Source organism: Monodelphis domestica, chromosome 2 (assembly GCF_027887165.1).
Source record: "Monodelphis domestica isolate mMonDom1 chromosome 2, mMonDom1.pri, whole genome shotgun sequence".
In the NCBI taxonomy this organism is placed as follows: Eukaryota; Metazoa; Chordata; class Mammalia; order Didelphimorphia; family Didelphidae; genus Monodelphis; species Monodelphis domestica.
In genome coordinates, this window is record NC_077228.1 from 141,863,630 (window position 1) to 141,883,244 (window position 19,615).

General features: G+C 38.5%; 1 protein-coding gene across 1 annotated transcript; it reads left to right on the forward strand.

Annotated features, from left to right (window-relative positions):
- The first annotated feature begins 5,373 nt into the window (after positions 1 to 5,373).
- Positions 5,374 to 17,791, forward strand: HNRNPU (heterogeneous nuclear ribonucleoprotein U). Its single transcript, XM_003340174.4, has 14 exons — positions 5,374 to 7,395; positions 8,483 to 8,594; positions 8,680 to 8,753; positions 10,847 to 10,986; positions 11,402 to 11,501; positions 11,845 to 11,957; positions 12,454 to 12,717; positions 13,389 to 13,508; positions 13,884 to 14,012; positions 14,224 to 14,392; positions 14,660 to 14,914; positions 15,306 to 15,490; positions 16,149 to 16,220; positions 16,686 to 17,791. Exons 1-14 carry the CDS (start codon positions 6,666 to 6,668, stop codon positions 16,737 to 16,739), a joined length of 2,517 nt encoding a protein of 838 aa, XP_003340222.2. The 5' UTR covers positions 5,374 to 6,665; the 3' UTR covers positions 16,740 to 17,791.
- The last annotated feature ends 1,824 nt before the right edge of the window (positions 17,792 to 19,615 follow it).

Consider the following 19,615-nt stretch of genomic DNA (forward strand, 5'->3'; position numbering starts at 1 on the left):
GTATATTTCTAATCTCTTTGACCTTCTGACTGGTCCATGGTGTTTTGTTTGTCTTTTGACCATGTGTTCTTATTCAATAGTGTTGTTTTTTTTTCAACCCTTACCTTCTGTCTTAGAATCAACACTAAATATTGGTTCCAAGGCAAGGGTTAGGCAATGGGGGCTAAGTGATTTGCTCAGGATCATACAGCTAAGAAAGTGTCTGAGGCCAAATTTGAACCCAGGATCTCCTGTTTCTACACCTGACTCTTAATTCACTGAGCCACCTCGATTACCCCACATTTGGTATTTCTTGAGAACCTACAATTTTGCAAAGAACATTCCTGGACGTCAGGAAATATAAATGTAAATTAGAAAAGATCTCTGTGGGAGATTTCAGCTCTTTGAGTCTAGTGGGTGGGTAAGATGTATAATATATATATATATATTTTTTTTTTACAAATGCTGATAACTTTTTAATGACACATGAAAAAGACATAAACAATGTTCAAAACTAGATTTCTAAAATATAAAAACTATATACCGAATGTCTCCAAATCATTAATAAGAAAAAAGGTGTATAATATTTATATGTAAAATACCTATAATATTAGAATACACATAAAATTGGAATAGAACATAAGTGTACAACAAAGACTCAAAGTGCTCTGAGATGTCAGGGAAGAGCAAAGGAGGGGAGGAGGGAAAGATTCCTGAAGGATGTGGCAGTTCACAATCACAATTGCTAGCATTTATTTAGTGCTTTAAGGTCTACAAATCTTTTCCATATATTTTCTGAATTAATCCTCACCACGGCTGAGAGGTGGGAGCTATTCCAATCCCCATTCTGCAGAAGAAGACGTTGGCCGGGAAGGCAAATGATTTGCCCAGGTTCTTCCTTATTCCCAAACCAGAACTCTCTTCATTCTGCTAAGGGATTAATAGCTTGGTTTTGTCAGAAGATGAGGAGAGGAAAGAGGAGGAGGAGGAGGAGGAAGGGGGAAGCTGTGAGAATAGGAAGGAACTGCATTCCACAAGGAGGGAGAGGCATCAGCAAGTCATGGAATTGAGAAAGAAGAGGACACATTCAAGGAACCGGGAGGAAATCAGTTTTTGTCTGAAACATAGACTATAGGAGGGGGAAAGGTGAGGCCAGACTGTGAAAAGCTTTAAAAGGCAAACCTTAATTTAATTTATATATAAATGTAATTTATATCACAGGATATGATATTAATAACTGCATGGTAGAAAAGTGTTTTAGAATGTTGTCAACTCAGTGTTCACAGCATTGTTTGCAATGGGGGATCCAGTGCTCAAAGGAAAACCATGTCGAATTGTCAAACAAACTTGGTCTTGTATTATCCAGAAATTTCAAGTGCTTTGGAACTCTGGGGAGGAATAGGTATATTTTTCATTTAACATGTACCTAGATTATTCTAGGATTGGTCTAGTAAAGATCTTATTTATTTATTTAGAAAACCCCTCTCTTCTTTCTTAGAATCAATACTGTGTATTAGCTCCAAGGCAGAAGAGTGGTAAGGGCTAGGCAATGGGGGCAAGTGACTTGCTCAGGGTCACTGAGACCTAGAATATTTCTGGCTGGTTTTCAATTTTCTTGTGATATATATATATATATATATATATATATATATAAAATATATATATATATATATTCCCTAATTCATTATCTACCTAATAATAATACCACCTCCTAACTATAATATATATACATGCATATACTATATATGCAGTATATGTACATATATACACTACATATAGTATATATGAGCATTATATACACATATATACACAGTAAATATACACTCATATATATATATATAATATATAGTTATATATTTTAGTTAGGAAGTAGTAAGTTACTTTAAGAGTTTCCTAGCTAGAAGAACGTTTTCACTACAATGGCAAGTGAATGAAATATGTGAATACAGAGAGTTCTTGCTTTATGATATATTATTTTCTTAATGTAGTTTGGGTTGAATATCAGTTTTTTTTTTCTGGTGGGCATTTTTGATGATCTTTAAAAGGGATGCTCTGATATCTTAGATAATCTATAATATTTTTGAGGCATCATTGACTAAAATGATCATTTAAGAATCATGCAGATTTACTTGAATTTAAATCAGTCAACAAGCATTAAGTACATACTGTGTAAAATATTTAAAATGTAATTTCACTTCATCTTTTCCCATAGATATGAATCTTACCTATGTGAATTTTAGATTTACTCCACCCTGATTAGTTAATACCTAGTTGAATATAGTTATAGAAACAGAGAACCAAAGACTGACACTATTTATTCCAAACCCGTGTTTCCAAAAAAAGTCATTTATATTAAAATTTGTAGGCCGTGGGGCTATCCATGTTTGATGTTAACAAGGCAATTTATGCCTTAGACAATTCTCTAAAACTGAGTCACAGTGGCACAGTGGATTGAGAGCCAGGTATAGATCTGGGAGGTCCTGGGTTCAAATATGACCTCATATACTTCCTGGCTGTGTGACCCTGGGTGAGTTACTTAACTCCCATTGCCTACCCTTACTGCTCTTCTGCCTTAGAACCAATACACAATATTAATTCTAATATCAAAGGTAAGGGTTTAAAATAATAAAAAAAATAAAAATAAAACTGAGTCACAGATAAATTACCTTGCTGAAAAATCCCTCCACAATTCTAGGTTTTAAAAAGTCTGTTATGTTGGATTTTGGTTGCATTAAAACATGGAAATCATGTTCCCTTTAGGATGACCCTCATTTCATACTTCTGTGGTGAAGCACACTGTGCACACCGGGGATGGCTGGTTTCCATTTTTTTCTCCTACCTTATTGCTGATGCTTGGCTAAAACCATGTATGTATGTAATGTAATAATGTATGTAATACATTACATGGCCAGGAGGGCAAAGTTGAACTGAACTGAAGAGATACCTCGCCTTGGCTGGGTCTATCAAACATTGTCTTCTGAGAGTGGCATGTGGTCTTAGCACCCACCTCCAGTGAGCAAGAGATTCGGAATGGCTCTTTTAAATGACCTGTTGGGTAGATACAATGTGTAAATAACTCGTTAATAAGAGACTACTTTATGGATCACTTAATTTTAAGTTGCTTTTCCTTCCCCCTCCCCCCTTGTGTTCTTTGGAAGGCTTTAGAATCTTAATGAATGAGCCATTCAAGGGTCTTGGGTAGCCCTTCTTTAGGGGAAGTCTTTGGCCTTTTGCTCTTCCTGCCAGGGTGACAGGAATGTTTCCTTAGATCCTGCCTCGGACCCTGAGAACCTGGAAGACCTTGGACCAGGGTGTCACCTTCGTTCTGACTTTGGGTTGACAAGAAACTCAGAATTGCCCTCCTGTTATGGAGGGACTTGCCTCACTTGTTTACTCCTTTGTAAAGTGATTCCTTCTGTCCTGTCCAGATCTCCTCTTGAAGTTCTAAAGTGTGATATATATATAATATATATGTATATATATTATATATAATGTTACATATTATATATATATATAATCTAAATAGATCAAGATCTCTATATATGTAGATTTATGGCTATACAATATATAGACCGATGTACACACAAATATACACATGCTCATGAATATAACTTTAATTTCTATATTTTGTAGAAGCTTATATGCAATTTATATGGGTGCATATAGATGATATATGTGAGATGTGTGAATATAGGAGATGTATATCTCATTCTGTTTGATCTTCAAGTCTGGAAGACGGATAATATGCTCACTAAATGGATAAAAAAAACAAGATTAGAAGGTAAAGTGACTTGGCTTAGGTCATAGGAAATGGAAGGATTTAGAACCCTGGTCTTTCTGAACTAAACACACTATTCTTTTCATTAAATCTCGTATCTCCCACATAGGGACTGGAATACACAGATGCAAGGGAACTTCTAAAAGTATCAGTAAGAATTGTTGTTTTTGGTTTAAAAAAAAAGGTAGCAAAAATATGTGCTAAATTGTATAGTACAGACTGAAAATTATAATAGCTAAGGAATGATTTCTTCCCAATTCTTTAATCAGAAGGAATCTATAAAGCTATATCCATGCTTTGAATATTTATAAACCCCTCTTTCCCAAATATTTTCCAAAGTCTTTAAGTACTTGTTAACACATATTTTGAATTTGTATTTGTTACCACAAATGATTTCCAGTTAAGCATTTAATGCCTCAGACAGTTAAGTTTTAATTCCATATTTTCCAGCTACATAGTAATGAACTATCTTATCCTTAATAATACTAATATCATGAATAACATTTAAGGACAATTAAAAGTATTTAAAACCAAATTTGGGTTATTCAAGGACTCATTATTCAGGTGGAGATATTTTTTCCTTCTGCTCTTCTTGACCAACCTTTTGGCCCTCCTATTTTTAGGATCCTATCAGATGCAGTGCAAAACCAAAAAGGGCTTCCCAATCCAGTTTTACAGTTTATTAGCGAACGTTAAATAAATTAAAATTAATGGCCAAAATGAGTTTTAAAAACATTTCCCAGTGCTTTTATTATTTAAACTATTCCTCCCCAAATGTATTGAGATAATTTGACCTTTATGAAGCTCAGGACATTTTGCAAATGTTAAACATTTTATTTATCTTTTACATTTCTCTGTGAAGAAGTGTTTCCAAAGAATCAAAGTTGCAGGTCACCTAAAAGGGCAAAGGAGAGAGCTATATGGTAGGCACAAGTATCAGATTGTTAACCCAGATATAAAAAATGGTACAAGCAGTATCATCAAGGAAATATATGATTAAAAAAAAAAAGGAGTTGGGCACAAACAGCCCAGATGCTGTAACTGGTTTCCACAAAAATGTAAAAAAACCTGGAGGTCTTGGCAGAGATTCTGTGAAGAATCCTCAGTATAACAGGCATAAGAATCTCAAAGGATGAGAGGGTCTGGCCAAGCTGTGATCTGCATGCATGAAGCAAGTGTGTACACCTGATAAAATCAGAGTTAAGTGTGAAACATCCATATAAAATGGAATCCATTTCTGAAAAGCTCACAATGGAGGGGGAAAAAAGAATCTTCAGCCTAGAGTCGTATTAATAAGGAGATAAGGAGTAGGCTAGGTTCACTAAGGAAAAGTCTATGAATTTAGGAAACATGGTTCTTAATTTCCAATTGCTGTCCCATGAAGAACAAGACAAAAACCACATCAATAGCAGTCCAGTCAAAATAGAACTTTACAAGTGGTGGATTAAGATCACCGAATTCAGATATAATAGCAGATTTAGGTGTCTATTTGCTTTGTAAAACAGATTTTGGGGACTACTATCTTCAAAAATTTCAGGAATAGTCTCTTAAATAAAATACTTAGAAAAGGCTAGCAATTATTCAAGCTGCTAGTCTATGTTCCTATGTCAATTTCTTTCTTTTTCTTTTAAGGTTTTGAGGAAAAAGTTTTCACCCAGAGTTCCCTTGCAGTAATCTACTAATAAGATGATTTTTACAGGTATAATGTTTACAAATTCATAACTGGTTTCTTTTTCATAAGAGCACTTGTTTTTTCCATGTGGCTTGTCTTTGCACTTATTCTGCTGAGGCAGGATTAGAATCATTATACCACTATGGAGGCAAGAGAATCATTCATGACATTCTCCAGACAGGAAGTTTCATGTCAGATAACAAGAAACCTCTGCTGTATGATGTCTAAAAAAACTTAAAAATTTTAAGTGAGCAGGATTCAAGCCTCAGAGGAGTTTGCTTTAATAAAAATGGAGAAAGAGGGAGCCTGGAGATACTTTTCTGGGTTTACAGGCCCAACAAATACTGATTCAGTCTTAGTAGGCCCTATGCTAGGCCTTAGGGGGTAAAGAAAAAAGGCACTGCCCTTCCTACAGAAACTTCCAGCAAGCCAGAATACACAAGGTTGAATGATTAGGGAAAAAATTGTTTCAGAGCTAATTGAATTGCAAAGGCCAGGGCAAAAATGCAACAATAGTTTATGGTAAGCATGATACACTATAAGAAAATAGAAAAAATACCGATGCATGAAGTTCGGCTAGAAAATGATATTAAATGTCTGTAGGATGGAATGGCCACGTTTGGATCGAAGTGAACGCCAGGCTGGGGGTGGGGATATCACTGGAGTCGCTTTCCCTGTGAAACTACGGGGGCTGCATTCTGTGCAGTCTCTTTCCCTAAAAGCCTTTCGGCACGGTTTCCATTTGCCTTAGTCCCGCTTGGAAGGGCACCCTGGCCCTTCGCGCTCGGCTCCCGAAAGGTAGTGTGGGGGATAACACAGTAATGAAGCAGAAGGAGGCCTAAGCCAGCCCCCACCGCCGCAGCAGGAGGAGGAGGAGCAAAAGGAAAAGGAGAAGGAGCAGCAGCAGCAGCGCGCTGCGCGGGCTTTTCCACTGCGCAGCAACTACCGTAGGAGAGGAGGAGGGGCGGGTATATTACGTGCGCGACGCCGCCCCGACGAGAGGACGTTGCGTGCTCGCTCGCGCCAGGCGAGTCTCCGCGTCTCCCTCGCGAACTCGGTGAAAGGAATTGGCGCCGTTCGACTCCAGGCGGGTCCGCTCTGCAGCACGAACCCCCCTCCAGCCGCAGCCGCAGCCGCCGCCCGGGGCCGAGGAGCAGCCGCAGCAGCCGCCGCCAGTGGCCGTGTGAGCTGAGCCGAGTCGCAGTCAGCGCCGAGCGGTGAATTGGGGCCCTCACGATGAGTTCTTCGCCAGTGAACGTGAAGAAGCTGAAGGTGTCGGAGCTGAAGGAGGAGCTCAAGAAGCGGCGCCTTTCCGATAAGGGCCTCAAGGCCGAGCTCATGGAACGACTCCAGGCCGCTCTAGACGACGAAGAGGCCTCTGGAGGCCGCCCCACCTTGGAGCCCGGGAACGGCAGCCTGGACCTGGGCGGGGATTCCGCCGGGCGCTCGCACACGCAGCCCTCGGGAGCAGGCCTCGAGCAGGAGGCCGCGACCACGGCCGACGAGGAAGAGGAGGAGGAGGAAGAAGAGGAGGAGGAAGGGATCGCGGCCCTGGATGGTGACCAGATGGAGCTAGGGGAAGAAAACGGGGCCGCGGGGGCGGCCGATTCGGGTCCGATGGAGGAGGAGGAGGCGGGCGGCTCCTCGGAGGACGAAAACGGCGATGACCAGGGCTTCCAGGAAGGGGAGGACGAGCTCGGGGACGAGGAGGAGGAAGCGGGTGCGGGAGATGAGAACGGACACGGGGAGCAGCAGGCTCAACCGCCGACTACGCCGCAGCAGCAACAGCCTCAGCAGCAGCGCGGGGCGGCCAAGGAGGCCGCAGGGAAGAGCGGCGGCCCCACCTCACTTTTCGCCGTGACGGTGGCGCCTCCCTCGGCAGCGAGGCAGGCCCAGCAGCAGGCGGGAGGCAAGAAGAAGGCGGAAGGCGGCGGAGGCGGTGGCCGTCCCGGGGCTCCGGCGGCGGGTGAGTGGCGTTTTGTGAATTGTGTATGTGTTGGGGGAAGGGAGCGCGAACCGGGAGCCCTGGGCGGGAGCCCGGGGTGGGGTGGGGACCGTGCCCCGGGGCCTCCACCCGTCCCCCTTAATGGGGGTGGGGAAGCGGCTAGAGGGCATTGTAGTCGGTGGGCTAGGAGAGGGAGGAGGCGCCGGTGCTTTTCCCGGAGGCCAGGGTCGGACCTGGGGGGGAGGGGAAAGCAAGGGGGGGCGGTTGCGGGGAATCCCAGATTAGCCGTGAGATCTCGGGTTGTGTATGTATGTATGTGTGTGTGTGTGTGAGAGAGAGTGTGACGGCGGCGCCACCATTATCTGGCTCGAGAGCCAGGGGGAGCTGCAGCTGCCGCTAGAGGGGGAGGAGCAGCCGCTGGCGGCGGGAGAAGGCCCCCCTGTCCTCCGCGCTGCTGCGTGCGCGCGGTGCGGGCACATGTCTCCGCACTGGGGGGAGGGGAGGGAAAAGGGAGGACGATGGGAGGGGGGGTGGAGATCGAGGTCCCGGGGCGGGCGCGCGGTGGCGGCGCGAGCTCTCACGTTGCCGCCGTATTGTGCAAGGAGCGCAGGGGCTCTGGCGTGACGTCACTTCCGGTCGGCGGTCCCGGCGGGGAGGGGGTAGGGGTAGGGTGGGGTAGGGGGAGAGTTAGAACGACGATCCGTACAATGCGGCCGCGGGGAGCGCGGGCCCAGCCGGGGTGGGGGGAGGGGAATGGAGAAAAGAAGCTCGGGGGCCCCTCCTCCTCCCTTCTCTGTGCTCTCATTGGGATACACGTGGGCTCTGCTTATTCCGCGCTATTCTATGTGGCGCTCGCTGGAATCATCGAGTAGCCTGGGAGATTTTGCTATCTCTGCGCTGCGTCACGAACTCCAGTCCTATTCCAACCCTTCTGCTCCTTAAGTTAATAAATGGTTGGACAATTATGGGATTTATTAAAACCCGGAAAAAACGCAGGTTAACACAGCACGCTTTTTAAGCTTTGCAGATTACTGCTAGAACGTTCTCAATTTGGGGGTCAGCGGGTTATTTATTTATTTATTTAAAAAAGATGTCCTAACCTTTGTAGGAGATGGCAAAACAGAACAGAAAGGTGGAGACAAAAAGAGAGGTGTTAAAAGACCTCGTGAAGATCATGGCCGGGGCTATTTTGAGTACATTGAAGAAAACAAATACAGCAGGTAGGGAAGTTTAGATGATCTTTACCGAATTAAATGAATCACAAATGATGAGAAAGCTGTATCAGGAGATATTCTCTTTTTTCAGAGCTAAATCTCCTCAGCCTCCGGTTGAAGAGGAAGATGAACATTTTGATGACACAGTGGTTTGTCTTGATACTTGTAAGTGAATATTCTCCAATTTTTTAAATTTTGCATAGGACTGAAATTTTATTGTTTTAGGAAATTTGCATTTATGGAGAAATTTCTTGTACAAGTGTAGAAATAATCTGATTAATAACTTGTATGCTAGTCTTTTAAAATAAAGGTCACCACAATCCACATGGAAATCACTAGGTAAGGCATAAACAAAATGGTATTTAAAAATTTTAATAATCTTGGTCTGGCAACCCAATAGCATTCTTGAGGTGCTTTTTTTCCCCCTTGAAGTATGGAATATATAGATGATTAACTTTTGAGTAGAAAAGATAATTTGTAAATCATTCTCTGTCCTGTTAGGTATGTAAGGGAATTATAGTAAATATTCTTGGTGGGAAATTAATAATTGACTTTAATGGGACTAGTATATATGGTAAACTCTTAAAATTTCATTAAATGGATTTAGGACTTCCATTGTTCAAAATTTTTGGTACTGGGAGTTACCATTTATCTTTACTAATGACTTTCCCTTTTAGTTCACAAGTATATTCCCTTTTTCTAACAAACTGTAACATTATTTTCTCAATAACTGCTGTTTTGTTCTCAATTGCAGTTCAGTAGCTGCTGCTTTAAACATAAGTTGGTGTCTTCCAAAGACCTGGGGCAGCAGCAGTGGCTATCTCTGGGCCACTAGCTTTCTTCAGCAGCGAATGGTATCAAGGGCAGCAATGTAATGCTGCTACTTTTACCCAAATGGGTTGTAATTCATTATGTGGAAGCATTGCAAACCTATAAGTGGGCCTTGGCTGTCTGTTAAGTTAATTTTAGTGGTTGTGTGTCTTTTAAAAAAATACTTAATTTGTTATTTGGTCAAAATTTGCTAATGTAGGTGATCTATTTGGAATATAAAGGGTAGAAATAGGAAATGATATTCAGGCAAGGAAAGGTGTGTTCTGGGGAAAATTTTTAAAGCTTGGGATTGTTTTAACCCTCATGCAAATTTTTAGTGGAAACAGTGAAAGGGGAGTTGGAGCTTAGTTTGGGTAGAAGAATATTATTAATGAGATTATTCCATTTCAAGGCCAACAGTATTCAAATTTTTGGTTTCTTTAAATATTGAGTCCAAAGTAATGGGCTTGGAGAAAGTGGTGGTCCTTAGAAAACTGAAGTGTGGGGGTTTTGTTTTTGTAAAACTGAGAGGACAGGATTAACAAGAAGATAATTTGCTTTATGATGCCTCCATTTTATAAAGAGAAAAAATCATCCAGATCAGTTGGCAAAGGAGTATTCCCTCTAATTAAAGTATTTGGGCTGAAAGAGTAGAGGAATACAATGAGATGAACTAAAGAGATTTTTAACCCCTTATTTTATCTAATAACTTTTTCGGAGAGGATTTTGCTATTCTAACACCTGTCAAAAATACTAATAAGAGGTAAATAGCCCCCAAACAAATTTCATCTTGCAAAGGTCCTGAATAATGGAGAGATAGCTATATCCTTATTATGATCTTGTGGGGGAGGTGTTTAGTAACTTCTTACAAATATTGTCTTGAAAATTGGAGATTTCATTCACAAATTTTTTCAAGAAAACTTAGGACCTTGGGTCTTAAGGTAGTCTTAATATTTATAAATGGCTGAGACCCACAACTCACACCCTATTTTAAACCAGTTGGTCATGGCCTCTCTACCTTCAATTGTGTTGTGGCACTGGTATATGCTACCTGATTCTGGCATGCTTCACTTTGTGATTTCCTGCTATCCTCTGCTGCTTGGCTCTAAATCAAGGTAAAGAGCAGAGCAGGTATGTATGAACATCACATTGTCTTCATTACCTGTCTTAAGTGGTTTTTTTTTTAAAGTGTGCATATATAAAACCATAGAGATTTATCTTTTTATTTTCTGTCTAATCTGATGCCTTCAATTCAGAATTTGGCACATGAATTTTTTGGTGGGAGTGGGGTTTATATTTAATCTCTAAACAGTTCACATAGAGTAATGTTCATCCCTATGTAAAGTACGCAGCATCAAGAAAGTTTTAATACTTGGGGGTTTTGTTTATGGTTCTTTAACTAAAAAATTAGGACAAAAGAAAATAATAGGTATTTATTATACTTACAGATAATTGTGATCTACATTTTAAAATCTCAAGAGACCGTCTCAGTGCTTCTTCACTAACCATGGAGAGTTTTGCTTTTCTTTGGGCTGGAGGGAGAGCTTCTTACGGAGTTTCAAAAGGCAAAGTTTGTTTTGAAATGAAGGTAAAACCAAAATTTTTTGTATTAAGTTTTGCTGTGCTATTTGGCTATTTAAAAATTTAAATAGACCTTAAAGTTTTAATTTAATTTAAAGTTTTCTGTGGGCCACAAAAGGGATTTTCATAAAAATTTGGAAAAAATCATCAGTGATGAAAGAGGCTAGAATTGGACCAAATGTTTTTAATAAAACAAATGGGGAACATGAAGTATTTCAATCAAAAGCTATTAATGAAATGTAAAATGAGGTCCACATAACATGAATTAAGTCCACAACCCTGTTGTGAAAAAGTTAGGACAGTTTTATCACAGATCAGTGATTTAAATAATACTAAATAGCACATCAGCAGAAAATAACCTCGATCCAGAGATTTCTCACTCCTAGTATGTACACAGACTTGGTGATTTGTTTCCCCTTTAGGTTACAGAGAAGATCCCAGTGAGGCATTTATATACAAAAGATATTGACATACATGAAGTACGGATTGGCTGGTCACTTACAACCAGTGGAATGTTACTTGGTAAGAGCCTCAACAGTGTGCCCATTGTATATAAGATATAAATAGGTCACATCACAATTTAGCTTAAGTTTGTGGATAATTAATTGCATATTGACAGGTTTATTTTCTATAGTACCATATTGGCATACATTTAACCTATTTCTATAAAGTTTTCTGTCTGCTTTCAGAAAATTTTGAAATAGAGAATAATCAAGATTATCACGTTCAGAATTTATAGCAGGGTCTTGGTGTGGGGCCTTTTTTACCTCAAAGGAAAATGCAGCCCATATCAATTAAAATGTGTAAATATAAACTGAATTTTTAATGAATTCTTTCTCAAAACTGCAAACTAATCTACTTTTAGGTGAAGAAGAATTTTCTTATGGGTATTCCCTAAAAGGAATTAAAACATGCAACTGTGAGACCGAAGACTATGGGGACAAGTTTGATGAAAATGATGTGATTTCATGTTTTGCTGTAAGTTGTAGCTGTAAACACAATATTTAAGTGTTTTTTAAATCATTAGAAGTAGATTAAAGATAATCAGAGAAGCATTGATTTGTAGCAGTTTGGGGTAGTTTAATAATTTTACAAATAGTAACTTTCATACATTCTTCAGAAAAGTCATAAAACAGCAATTTTGGGAATCCAGGTAAACAAGTGAATTGAGAATTGGGGTGGGAGGTTCTGGTCTTCCTGTATGACCTGTATGACCTTGAGCAAATCACTGAAGTGTCTAGCCCTTATCACTTTTCTACCTTGGAATCCATTCTCAGTTAAGTTTTAGACAGAAGGTAAGGGTTTAAAAAACTACTGAGAGTTACACTATGCCAATTATTTTCAGAAAGTTGTTCCTGTGTATCTTGAATTGTTTTCTCCAAGTTGAGTTTTAATATTAAAATGTTAACTTTTGAAACTTCACTGGATTTTGATAACTAATAAACTTGTTAACTGAAGTAATTGTTTTTAACAGAATTTTGAAGGTGAAGAAGTGGAGCTTTCCTATGCAAAGAATGGACAAGACCTTGGTGTTGCCTTCAAAATTAACAAGGAAGTTCTTGCTGAACGACCTCTCTTCCCTCATGTTCTCTGCCATAACTGTGCAGTTGAGTTTAATTTTGGTCAGAAGGAAGAACCATATTTCCCAATACCTGAGGAATATACTTTCATCCAGAATGTCTCCTTAGATGATCGCGTTAGAGGGCCAAAAGGACCAGATGAGAAGAAAGATTGTGAAGTGAGTGGCATTTCTATTGTCTTTAGAGTCAGCTTGAGTGACTGAATTGTTAATTCTATACTGCTCAGCAGAATTATGGTACTAGTGGAATAGTCGGCTTCATGCAGCTGTTGCTAATTTTCTATTCCCTATCTCGGGATACACATCTTTTAGATGGCATAAATACTCTAGTGTTAATGGATTTTGAGAGCAGAGGGGATTATATTCCAAGAAGAGTAATAATTCTTTTTTTCCTCTTTGTATTTTAAGTAGCTGCTTGTCCAAAAGCCCAAAGTTTTCCAGGCACTTGATGAATCATCTTCCCCATGTCCAGATACTAATTTATAACATAAGGTTGTGAACAAGTATTAATCTCTTCCATTTTATAGGTGAGGAAAACAGGCCAAATGAATTGTCCAAGGTTATATCGTTAATGATTGAGTTGAATTCCAGATACAGAAAATTTTCCATGGCAGCATATTCAAGAATGTTATTTTAAATGAGAATTTCTAGTGTACTTCCTTGTAAGTCCTTTATGTAGTACTGACATCAGGGGTGCATACAAGTTCCTTTGCCACATGTGGGCAGTATGGTAGCATTCGAATTTCTTAAACAATTTTAATTTTAAGTCAGCCTAGCACTTTTTTTGGTATGGTTGGATAGCAAATGAGAATTTTTTTTTTTAATTGCAGGTTGTGATGATGATTGGCTTGCCAGGAGCTGGAAAAACCACCTGGGTTACTAAGCATGCAGCAGAAAATCCTGGTAAATACAACATTCTGGGAACAAACACTATTATGGATAAAATGATGGTAAGTAATATATCTAGAAATCAGATATTCATGATCTAGAAAAAGTCTGATCTAGTCATTTGAAATCTTTTTGACTTCTCATTCTGCTAGGTTTGCCTATATTGTGTTCATATAAGTAATTTGTTGCTTAACGTAGGCGTCTTTTGTTTAACTTTTAACCTACTTTTTAATGTGTAGATAAGTGATAACTTAGGATAAACTTCATTATCTTAGTTGCATTGTTTTAGAGTTTATTTGGAAGTTAAATTATCTTTTATAAGACCTTTAAAGGACAAATATGAAGTTGATGCCTGGATTAAAAACTGAAATTCAATTTAAAAACTATCCGGTGAGTTTTTATAATAAACTCATGAGAAAATGTCTCCTTATTTATAGGTGGCAGGCTTTAAGAGACAGATGGCAGATACTGGAAAATTGAACACGCTGTTGCAGAGAGCCCCACAGTGTCTTGGGAAATTCATTGAGATAGCTGCTCGGAAGAAGCGGAACTTTATTCTGGATCAGGTATGCTGTGGTTTTAAATTTAGAGTTTTTTGCCTCTTTCAAGTATGGGGATTCTTGTTTAGTGTTGGTAAAAGGGTTACTTTTGTCATGTATAGAACTCTTAATAGCCATGCACAGTGGCCTAATAAATATGTTCATAACAAATGGGTGCATTTTTTCTTTGCAGCTGACCAAAGCTGTCAGATTTATTATTGTATAACTTTTGTTCTAGACAAATGTGTCTGCAGCTGCCCAGAGGAGAAAAATGTGCCTGTTTGCAGGCTTTCAACGCAAAGCTGTGGTAGTTTGCCCAAAAGATGAAGACTACAAGCAGAGAACACAGAAGAAGGCAGAGGTGGAGGGAAAGGATCTTCCAGAACATGCAGTTCTCAAAATGAAAGGCATGAAACTTTTGTCTTTGATACCTTCCAAAGGACATTGTTTAGATGCTTAGTTCTTTACAAGAAGTTCATTTGTAATCTCAAAATGCAAGAACATTTAAGTTTTTTTCTGTTACTAATGCTGTATTGACTCTTTGTATACATTTTGGTATCACTTTGTCCATTAGCTGTTATATTTTTTCTTAATCTAGAGATTTTTATTTAGCTAGAAAATTAAAATAAAGCTTTGGAATTTAGATATTTAATCTGTATTTTCTTCACTTATAGGGAACTTTACACTGCCAGAGGTAGCTGAGTGTTTTGATGAAATAACCTATGTAGAGCTGCAAAAAGAAGAAGCCCAAAAGCTGTTGGAGCAGTATAAGGAAGAAAGTAAAAAATCTCTTCCTCCAGAGAAGAAACAGAATACTGGCTCAAAGAAGAGCAATAAGAATAAGAGTGGCAAAAACCAGTTTAATAGAGGAGGTGGTCATAGAGGACGTGGAGGATTTAACATGCGTGGTGGAAACTTTAGAGGAGGTGGTAAGTTGGAATTTTTGTTTACAAAGTTTTTCACAGCATTTCTAAATTGGGCTAAAGGAAATGATTCAGTAATGTGTATTTCTTAAAGCTTTTTAAGTATTTAATGAAGTTATTTGTAAATTGAAATTTTGCTTTATCTGAGCCAATACTAGTATTGGGAATTAGATCCTGGTATTAAGTGTTGCCATAGTAACCATTTGTGATCTGGCATTATACTTGAAATTTGAATAAATCCTATGAAAGCATATGGTAGTCAAATAAGTGCATTGTAATTTAAACCTTAAGTCTGTAGTAGAACCTATCTTTAAAATATGATAAGTTCTTGTGCTAAAATTTTTAGTTTGCCCTTTGGGTCTTTGTTCAAAGACATTAAAATTTGTTTCCCTTTTAGCTCCTGGAAATCGTGGTGGTTATAATAGGAGGGGAAATATGCCACAGCGTGGTGGTGGAGGAGGAGGAAGTGGAGGAATTGGCTATCCTTACCCTCGTGGCCCTGTCTTTCCCAGCCGAGGTGGATACTCAAACAGAGGCAACTACAACAGAGGTGGAATGCCCAACAGGGGGAACTACAACCAGGTAATCTTTCCTAATATCTAGAAGCACCAGACTAACTTTCTGGATATATATAGTTATAAATAAACTTTCAGTTTAATTGCACATTAATGAAGGTCGAAAAGGACTACATTGGAGATTTGTTTCTGTTACAGGTGTCTAATAAACTTAAATACTTAATTTTTGCTTGTTTTTATGAAGCCTAGCAATCTAATATTCACATTAACATAATTTAAATGTGCCTGTAATATAAAGAATGTGAAGATGCTATCCTTTAGTGAAATGTAATTTCCTATTCGCATTCTTAAGATAATTTCTTACTACCTGCAGATATAAAATGAAAAGTTATCAAACATAGAAGGTAGAGTTGGTTGAAAATATTTTGGTGGGTTTAGCTGGCAACCGAATTTTAGGGCTTTAAAAAGTGTCATATTGCCCAATTTGAGATAAAGACATTCAAGAAGCCAGTAGGAGGAGCCCCATATCTTAGTTCAGTTAATAAGGAATACTGGTTAGGTGACCTGTTTCATTCTCTAGCCTCCAAGTTAAGATGTTGATAGAATATTAGCTTTGCTTTTAATATCTAGTGACCTCCCACCCATTTTGGAGCATGGAACATATTGAACAAGGATAAATTACTGTATTTGTTAGCAGTACTTAGATTAATTTTTCTTCCCTTTAGAACTTCAGAGGCCGAGGAAACAATCGTGGCTACAAAAATCAATCTCAGGGCTACAACCAGTGGCAGCAGGGTGTAAGTAATTTTATGCACTTACCAGTTGACATTATTTGTATCTTGAGTTGGAACAAGAGTCAGTCCTGAAAACTCTTCCACTGGGTTATCAAAATGTTAAAATGCAATGGTGAAGTGTCCTAAACTGGCACTAGCCAGTGTTATGTGGACATTCTTGCCCAAAATTCATCTCCAGGTACAACAAATGATAGCCTAATTTGATAGTTAACAAGTTGCTATTTGATATTTTTGGTATATAGTTTTAGCTAACCAGGTCCTGATGTGCCCTTTTTAATGTGTTGATCATTTGGGGATATTAATGCTATAATTAAATATGGTGTTTTAATGAAATCTGAGGTAAGACAGGTCTAATCTGTTCTCAGCAGACAAATTGTTCTGCGTTAGATTCAATGTCATATCCTAAAAGCAACTTGAGTGGCTTATTGATGTGTTTTTTCTTTAAAAAAAACAAATTTTCTCTTGCAGCAATTCTGGGGTCAGAAGCCATGGAGTCAGCATTATCACCAAGGATATTATTGAATACCCAAATAAAAACGAACTGATACATATTTCTCCAAAACCTTCACAAGAAGTCGACTGTTTTCTTTAGTAGGCTAACTTTTTAAACATTCCACAAGAGGAAGTGCCTGCGGGTTCCTTTTTTAGAAGCTTTGTGGGTTGATTTTTTTCTTTTCTTTTTTGTACATTTTTAATTGCAGTTTTAAAGTGAATCGTAAGAGAACCTCAGCATTGTGCACGATAAGAGAATGTGTCAGTATTTCAGGGTTCTACATTTTATCTGTAAAATGTGACTTTTTTTTTTACCACAACAAAAGTAAAATGTTGCTTTGTACCTGGTGTCTTTTATTAAGATTTACTCCCCCCATTTCTGACCGAGAATAACAGTCGGGAGTCATTTGTCACAATACAATAGAAATGTTAGCAACCAGATTCATGTAAGGGCTTTAGTGGTCCTCATGAATTTCACGACTTTGTACTGCTCACATTACACTCCATCCTCTCTGTAGTTGGTGGGTAGAGGAGGGGGTAAAACTAAGCAGTAGTTCTTGGCAATAACTGGGATGGGTTTTTATAACAATGGAATTGGCATAGCTGGGGGTGAAGGTGTAACTTGGAGCCAAATAGGGAAGATGGAGTGTATGTAGAAGGGCTCTTTAAATGTAAAACTCGGTTGCATTATCTGTGGAGGCTCAAACTTGTGAAGGTACAACACCATAATTTTTTTCCATTTGTTCTGCATTTTGATTCTGAAAAGAAAGCTGGCTTTGCCCATTTCTTATTAAACAAAACTTGTTGTAAATCCAGTTGTCTAATGGGATCTATATGAAGTTAGCTATGTCTGTATACCCCTTCTCCCACAAAATACTGTATACCTAGTGTGCTTGTAGTAGTTAACTCCACCATCTTTGTAAGCTAATGAAATTGTGAGTCACCCATTTATATCTAATTTTTAATCATGTCAGTTCTTGAATGGGTATCTCCTTAGCCTGCTGATTTCTTTTTTCTTTCTAAAGAAAGTGGGTGGAGAAATTAATTTAGACGTTTGTTTGCAATAAAATGAATTCATTTTACTCTTGTTTGGGATTCTCGCCATCAAGGTCCAAAATCCCGTTAAATCTCCCCAAAGGGGGAGAATTTATAAGTGTGTGCTTTCTGGACAGCTTCATTTCTCTGCACTTGGAACATTTAGGTTTTAAAAACTTAAATGTATACTGGCAACTGATTTATTTAGAAATACTGATGTAAAGTTGTATTTTCCCCCCGCCCCCAAGACTTTAAAATGTTAGGAGGGGAAAGGGTACTGGCTGGGAGAAGTTAATACTGTTTTATCATTACATATTAAAAGATGTTAAAATTGCTGTCCACAAATGTATTTATAGTACAATGTAACCCGCTGTATGGGAACAATTGCTTTTAGAAGCTATTGATCATATGAGCCAGTCATCATTGATTCACTACTACACAACACTGCTAACTTAATATTTAGCTATGTGATAATTAGATCCCCTAATTGTAATTTTATTGGGTTTGCACAGAACACAAATTTTAAAGGACTCTCACTATGAAGTGAGGAAATAGGAGTCAAACTGTAGAACTAAAATTTGACTTCGAGTTTTTCTTTCCCAGTTTAGGTTGTTAATCAGCATTAATTTTAATGAATTTCTAGGTTTTTTTTGCATTAGTTGTGTTACATAAAATTTTCATTATTTAAGGCTAGGAATCCCTTTTAGAAGAGTTCTTTTATAAGTTGTGGGTTAGGATTTATTTGAAATTAGTTGATCAAAAATAATTCTATCAACTTTTGTAGTTGAGGAAGACACCCTAGCAAATATTAAAGATGGCAATGGTAAGGGCCATAAATTACTAGAATAGTGGATTACTTTGGCTGTGGATAAAGAGGGATTGTTTCGCTATTCACTTACTGTCTAAATTGAATAGGGGAGCGGTGTTCTTAATTGTAATTTTTCCCATTAAGTTATGAAGGGAGGGGAAAGCCCAATGCTTTTTTTTTGGGTGGGGTGTGATGTCTTAACCAAAATTTAATCCTTTGGAAGTCTTTAATTTTCACAACTTCAGGTGCTTAAGACATTGCAATACAAATTAAAGCATCTTCCCTTTGTTTTTAATTTCTTTTCAGAAACAGGAAGGGCCACAAGGGTCAAATTTGCATGCATTCCAATTTGCCAGATGATTAACTCAGTACTTCTGAGAGAAGGTAGAATTATTTACAAACATTACAAACTGGCTCAGGAAAGAAATTGCCCAAATAGTAGGCAAGACTTGGACATGGTCTTCTGTCTTAAAAGTCTGACTGTAATTGGCAGTCATATCCTATTCACAATGGATAAACTGCTGCCTGCCAACCAAAAAACGAAAACTTGGTTGGAACGTTTTCAGTAACAGCACTATTTAGGTAGGATTAAGAACCCTGTGAGTGAATTTGTGAATGAGAGAAAAGTATGGAATTCTCTTTCCCCATTAGAGGACAAATTACATGAAAATAATTCAGGGGTGATGGGTTAGTTTTACCAAATGCAAATTTTTTTCTCTTATACTTTGACTTCTGCAAATGATGGAATAGAATGGGAAATTAAATCTAGTTTACAATTAATTTTCAGGAGGCCAAATGGTAAAAGATGGTAGTGGTTGGTCTTGGCAGTTGCAAATAAATACAAGTAGGTTAGAGGCATTATTTTGAAGATTGGAAGATTTGGGATTAAATTGGAAATTAAGGAACCCCAACATAGGGTTTGAAAAACTAACTGGAAAAGAGGGAGGGAGGGTTGTCCTCTAATTGAGCAATATAGCATAGTACTAAGGAAACGAAGCTTATATTGACAGTGAAAAGAACAGTTTTTTGGCTTACTCTATAGATCAGATCTTGGGCAGGCAGA

Bases quoted from the DNA above. Each gene is read 5' to 3' on its own strand.
- HNRNPU (XM_003340174.4), top strand. From the start codon at position 6,666: ATGAGTTCTTCGCCAGTGAACGTGAAGAAGCTGAAGGTGTCGGAGCTG. The intron at 8,595-8,679 runs GTAGGGAAGTTT...CTCTTTTTTCAG, and splicing joins GAAGAAAACAAATACAGCAG to AGCTAAATCTCCTCAGCCTC. The intron at 11,958-12,453 runs GTAAGTTGTAGC...TGTTTTTAACAG, and splicing joins ATGTGATTTCATGTTTTGCT to AATTTTGAAGGTGAAGAAGT.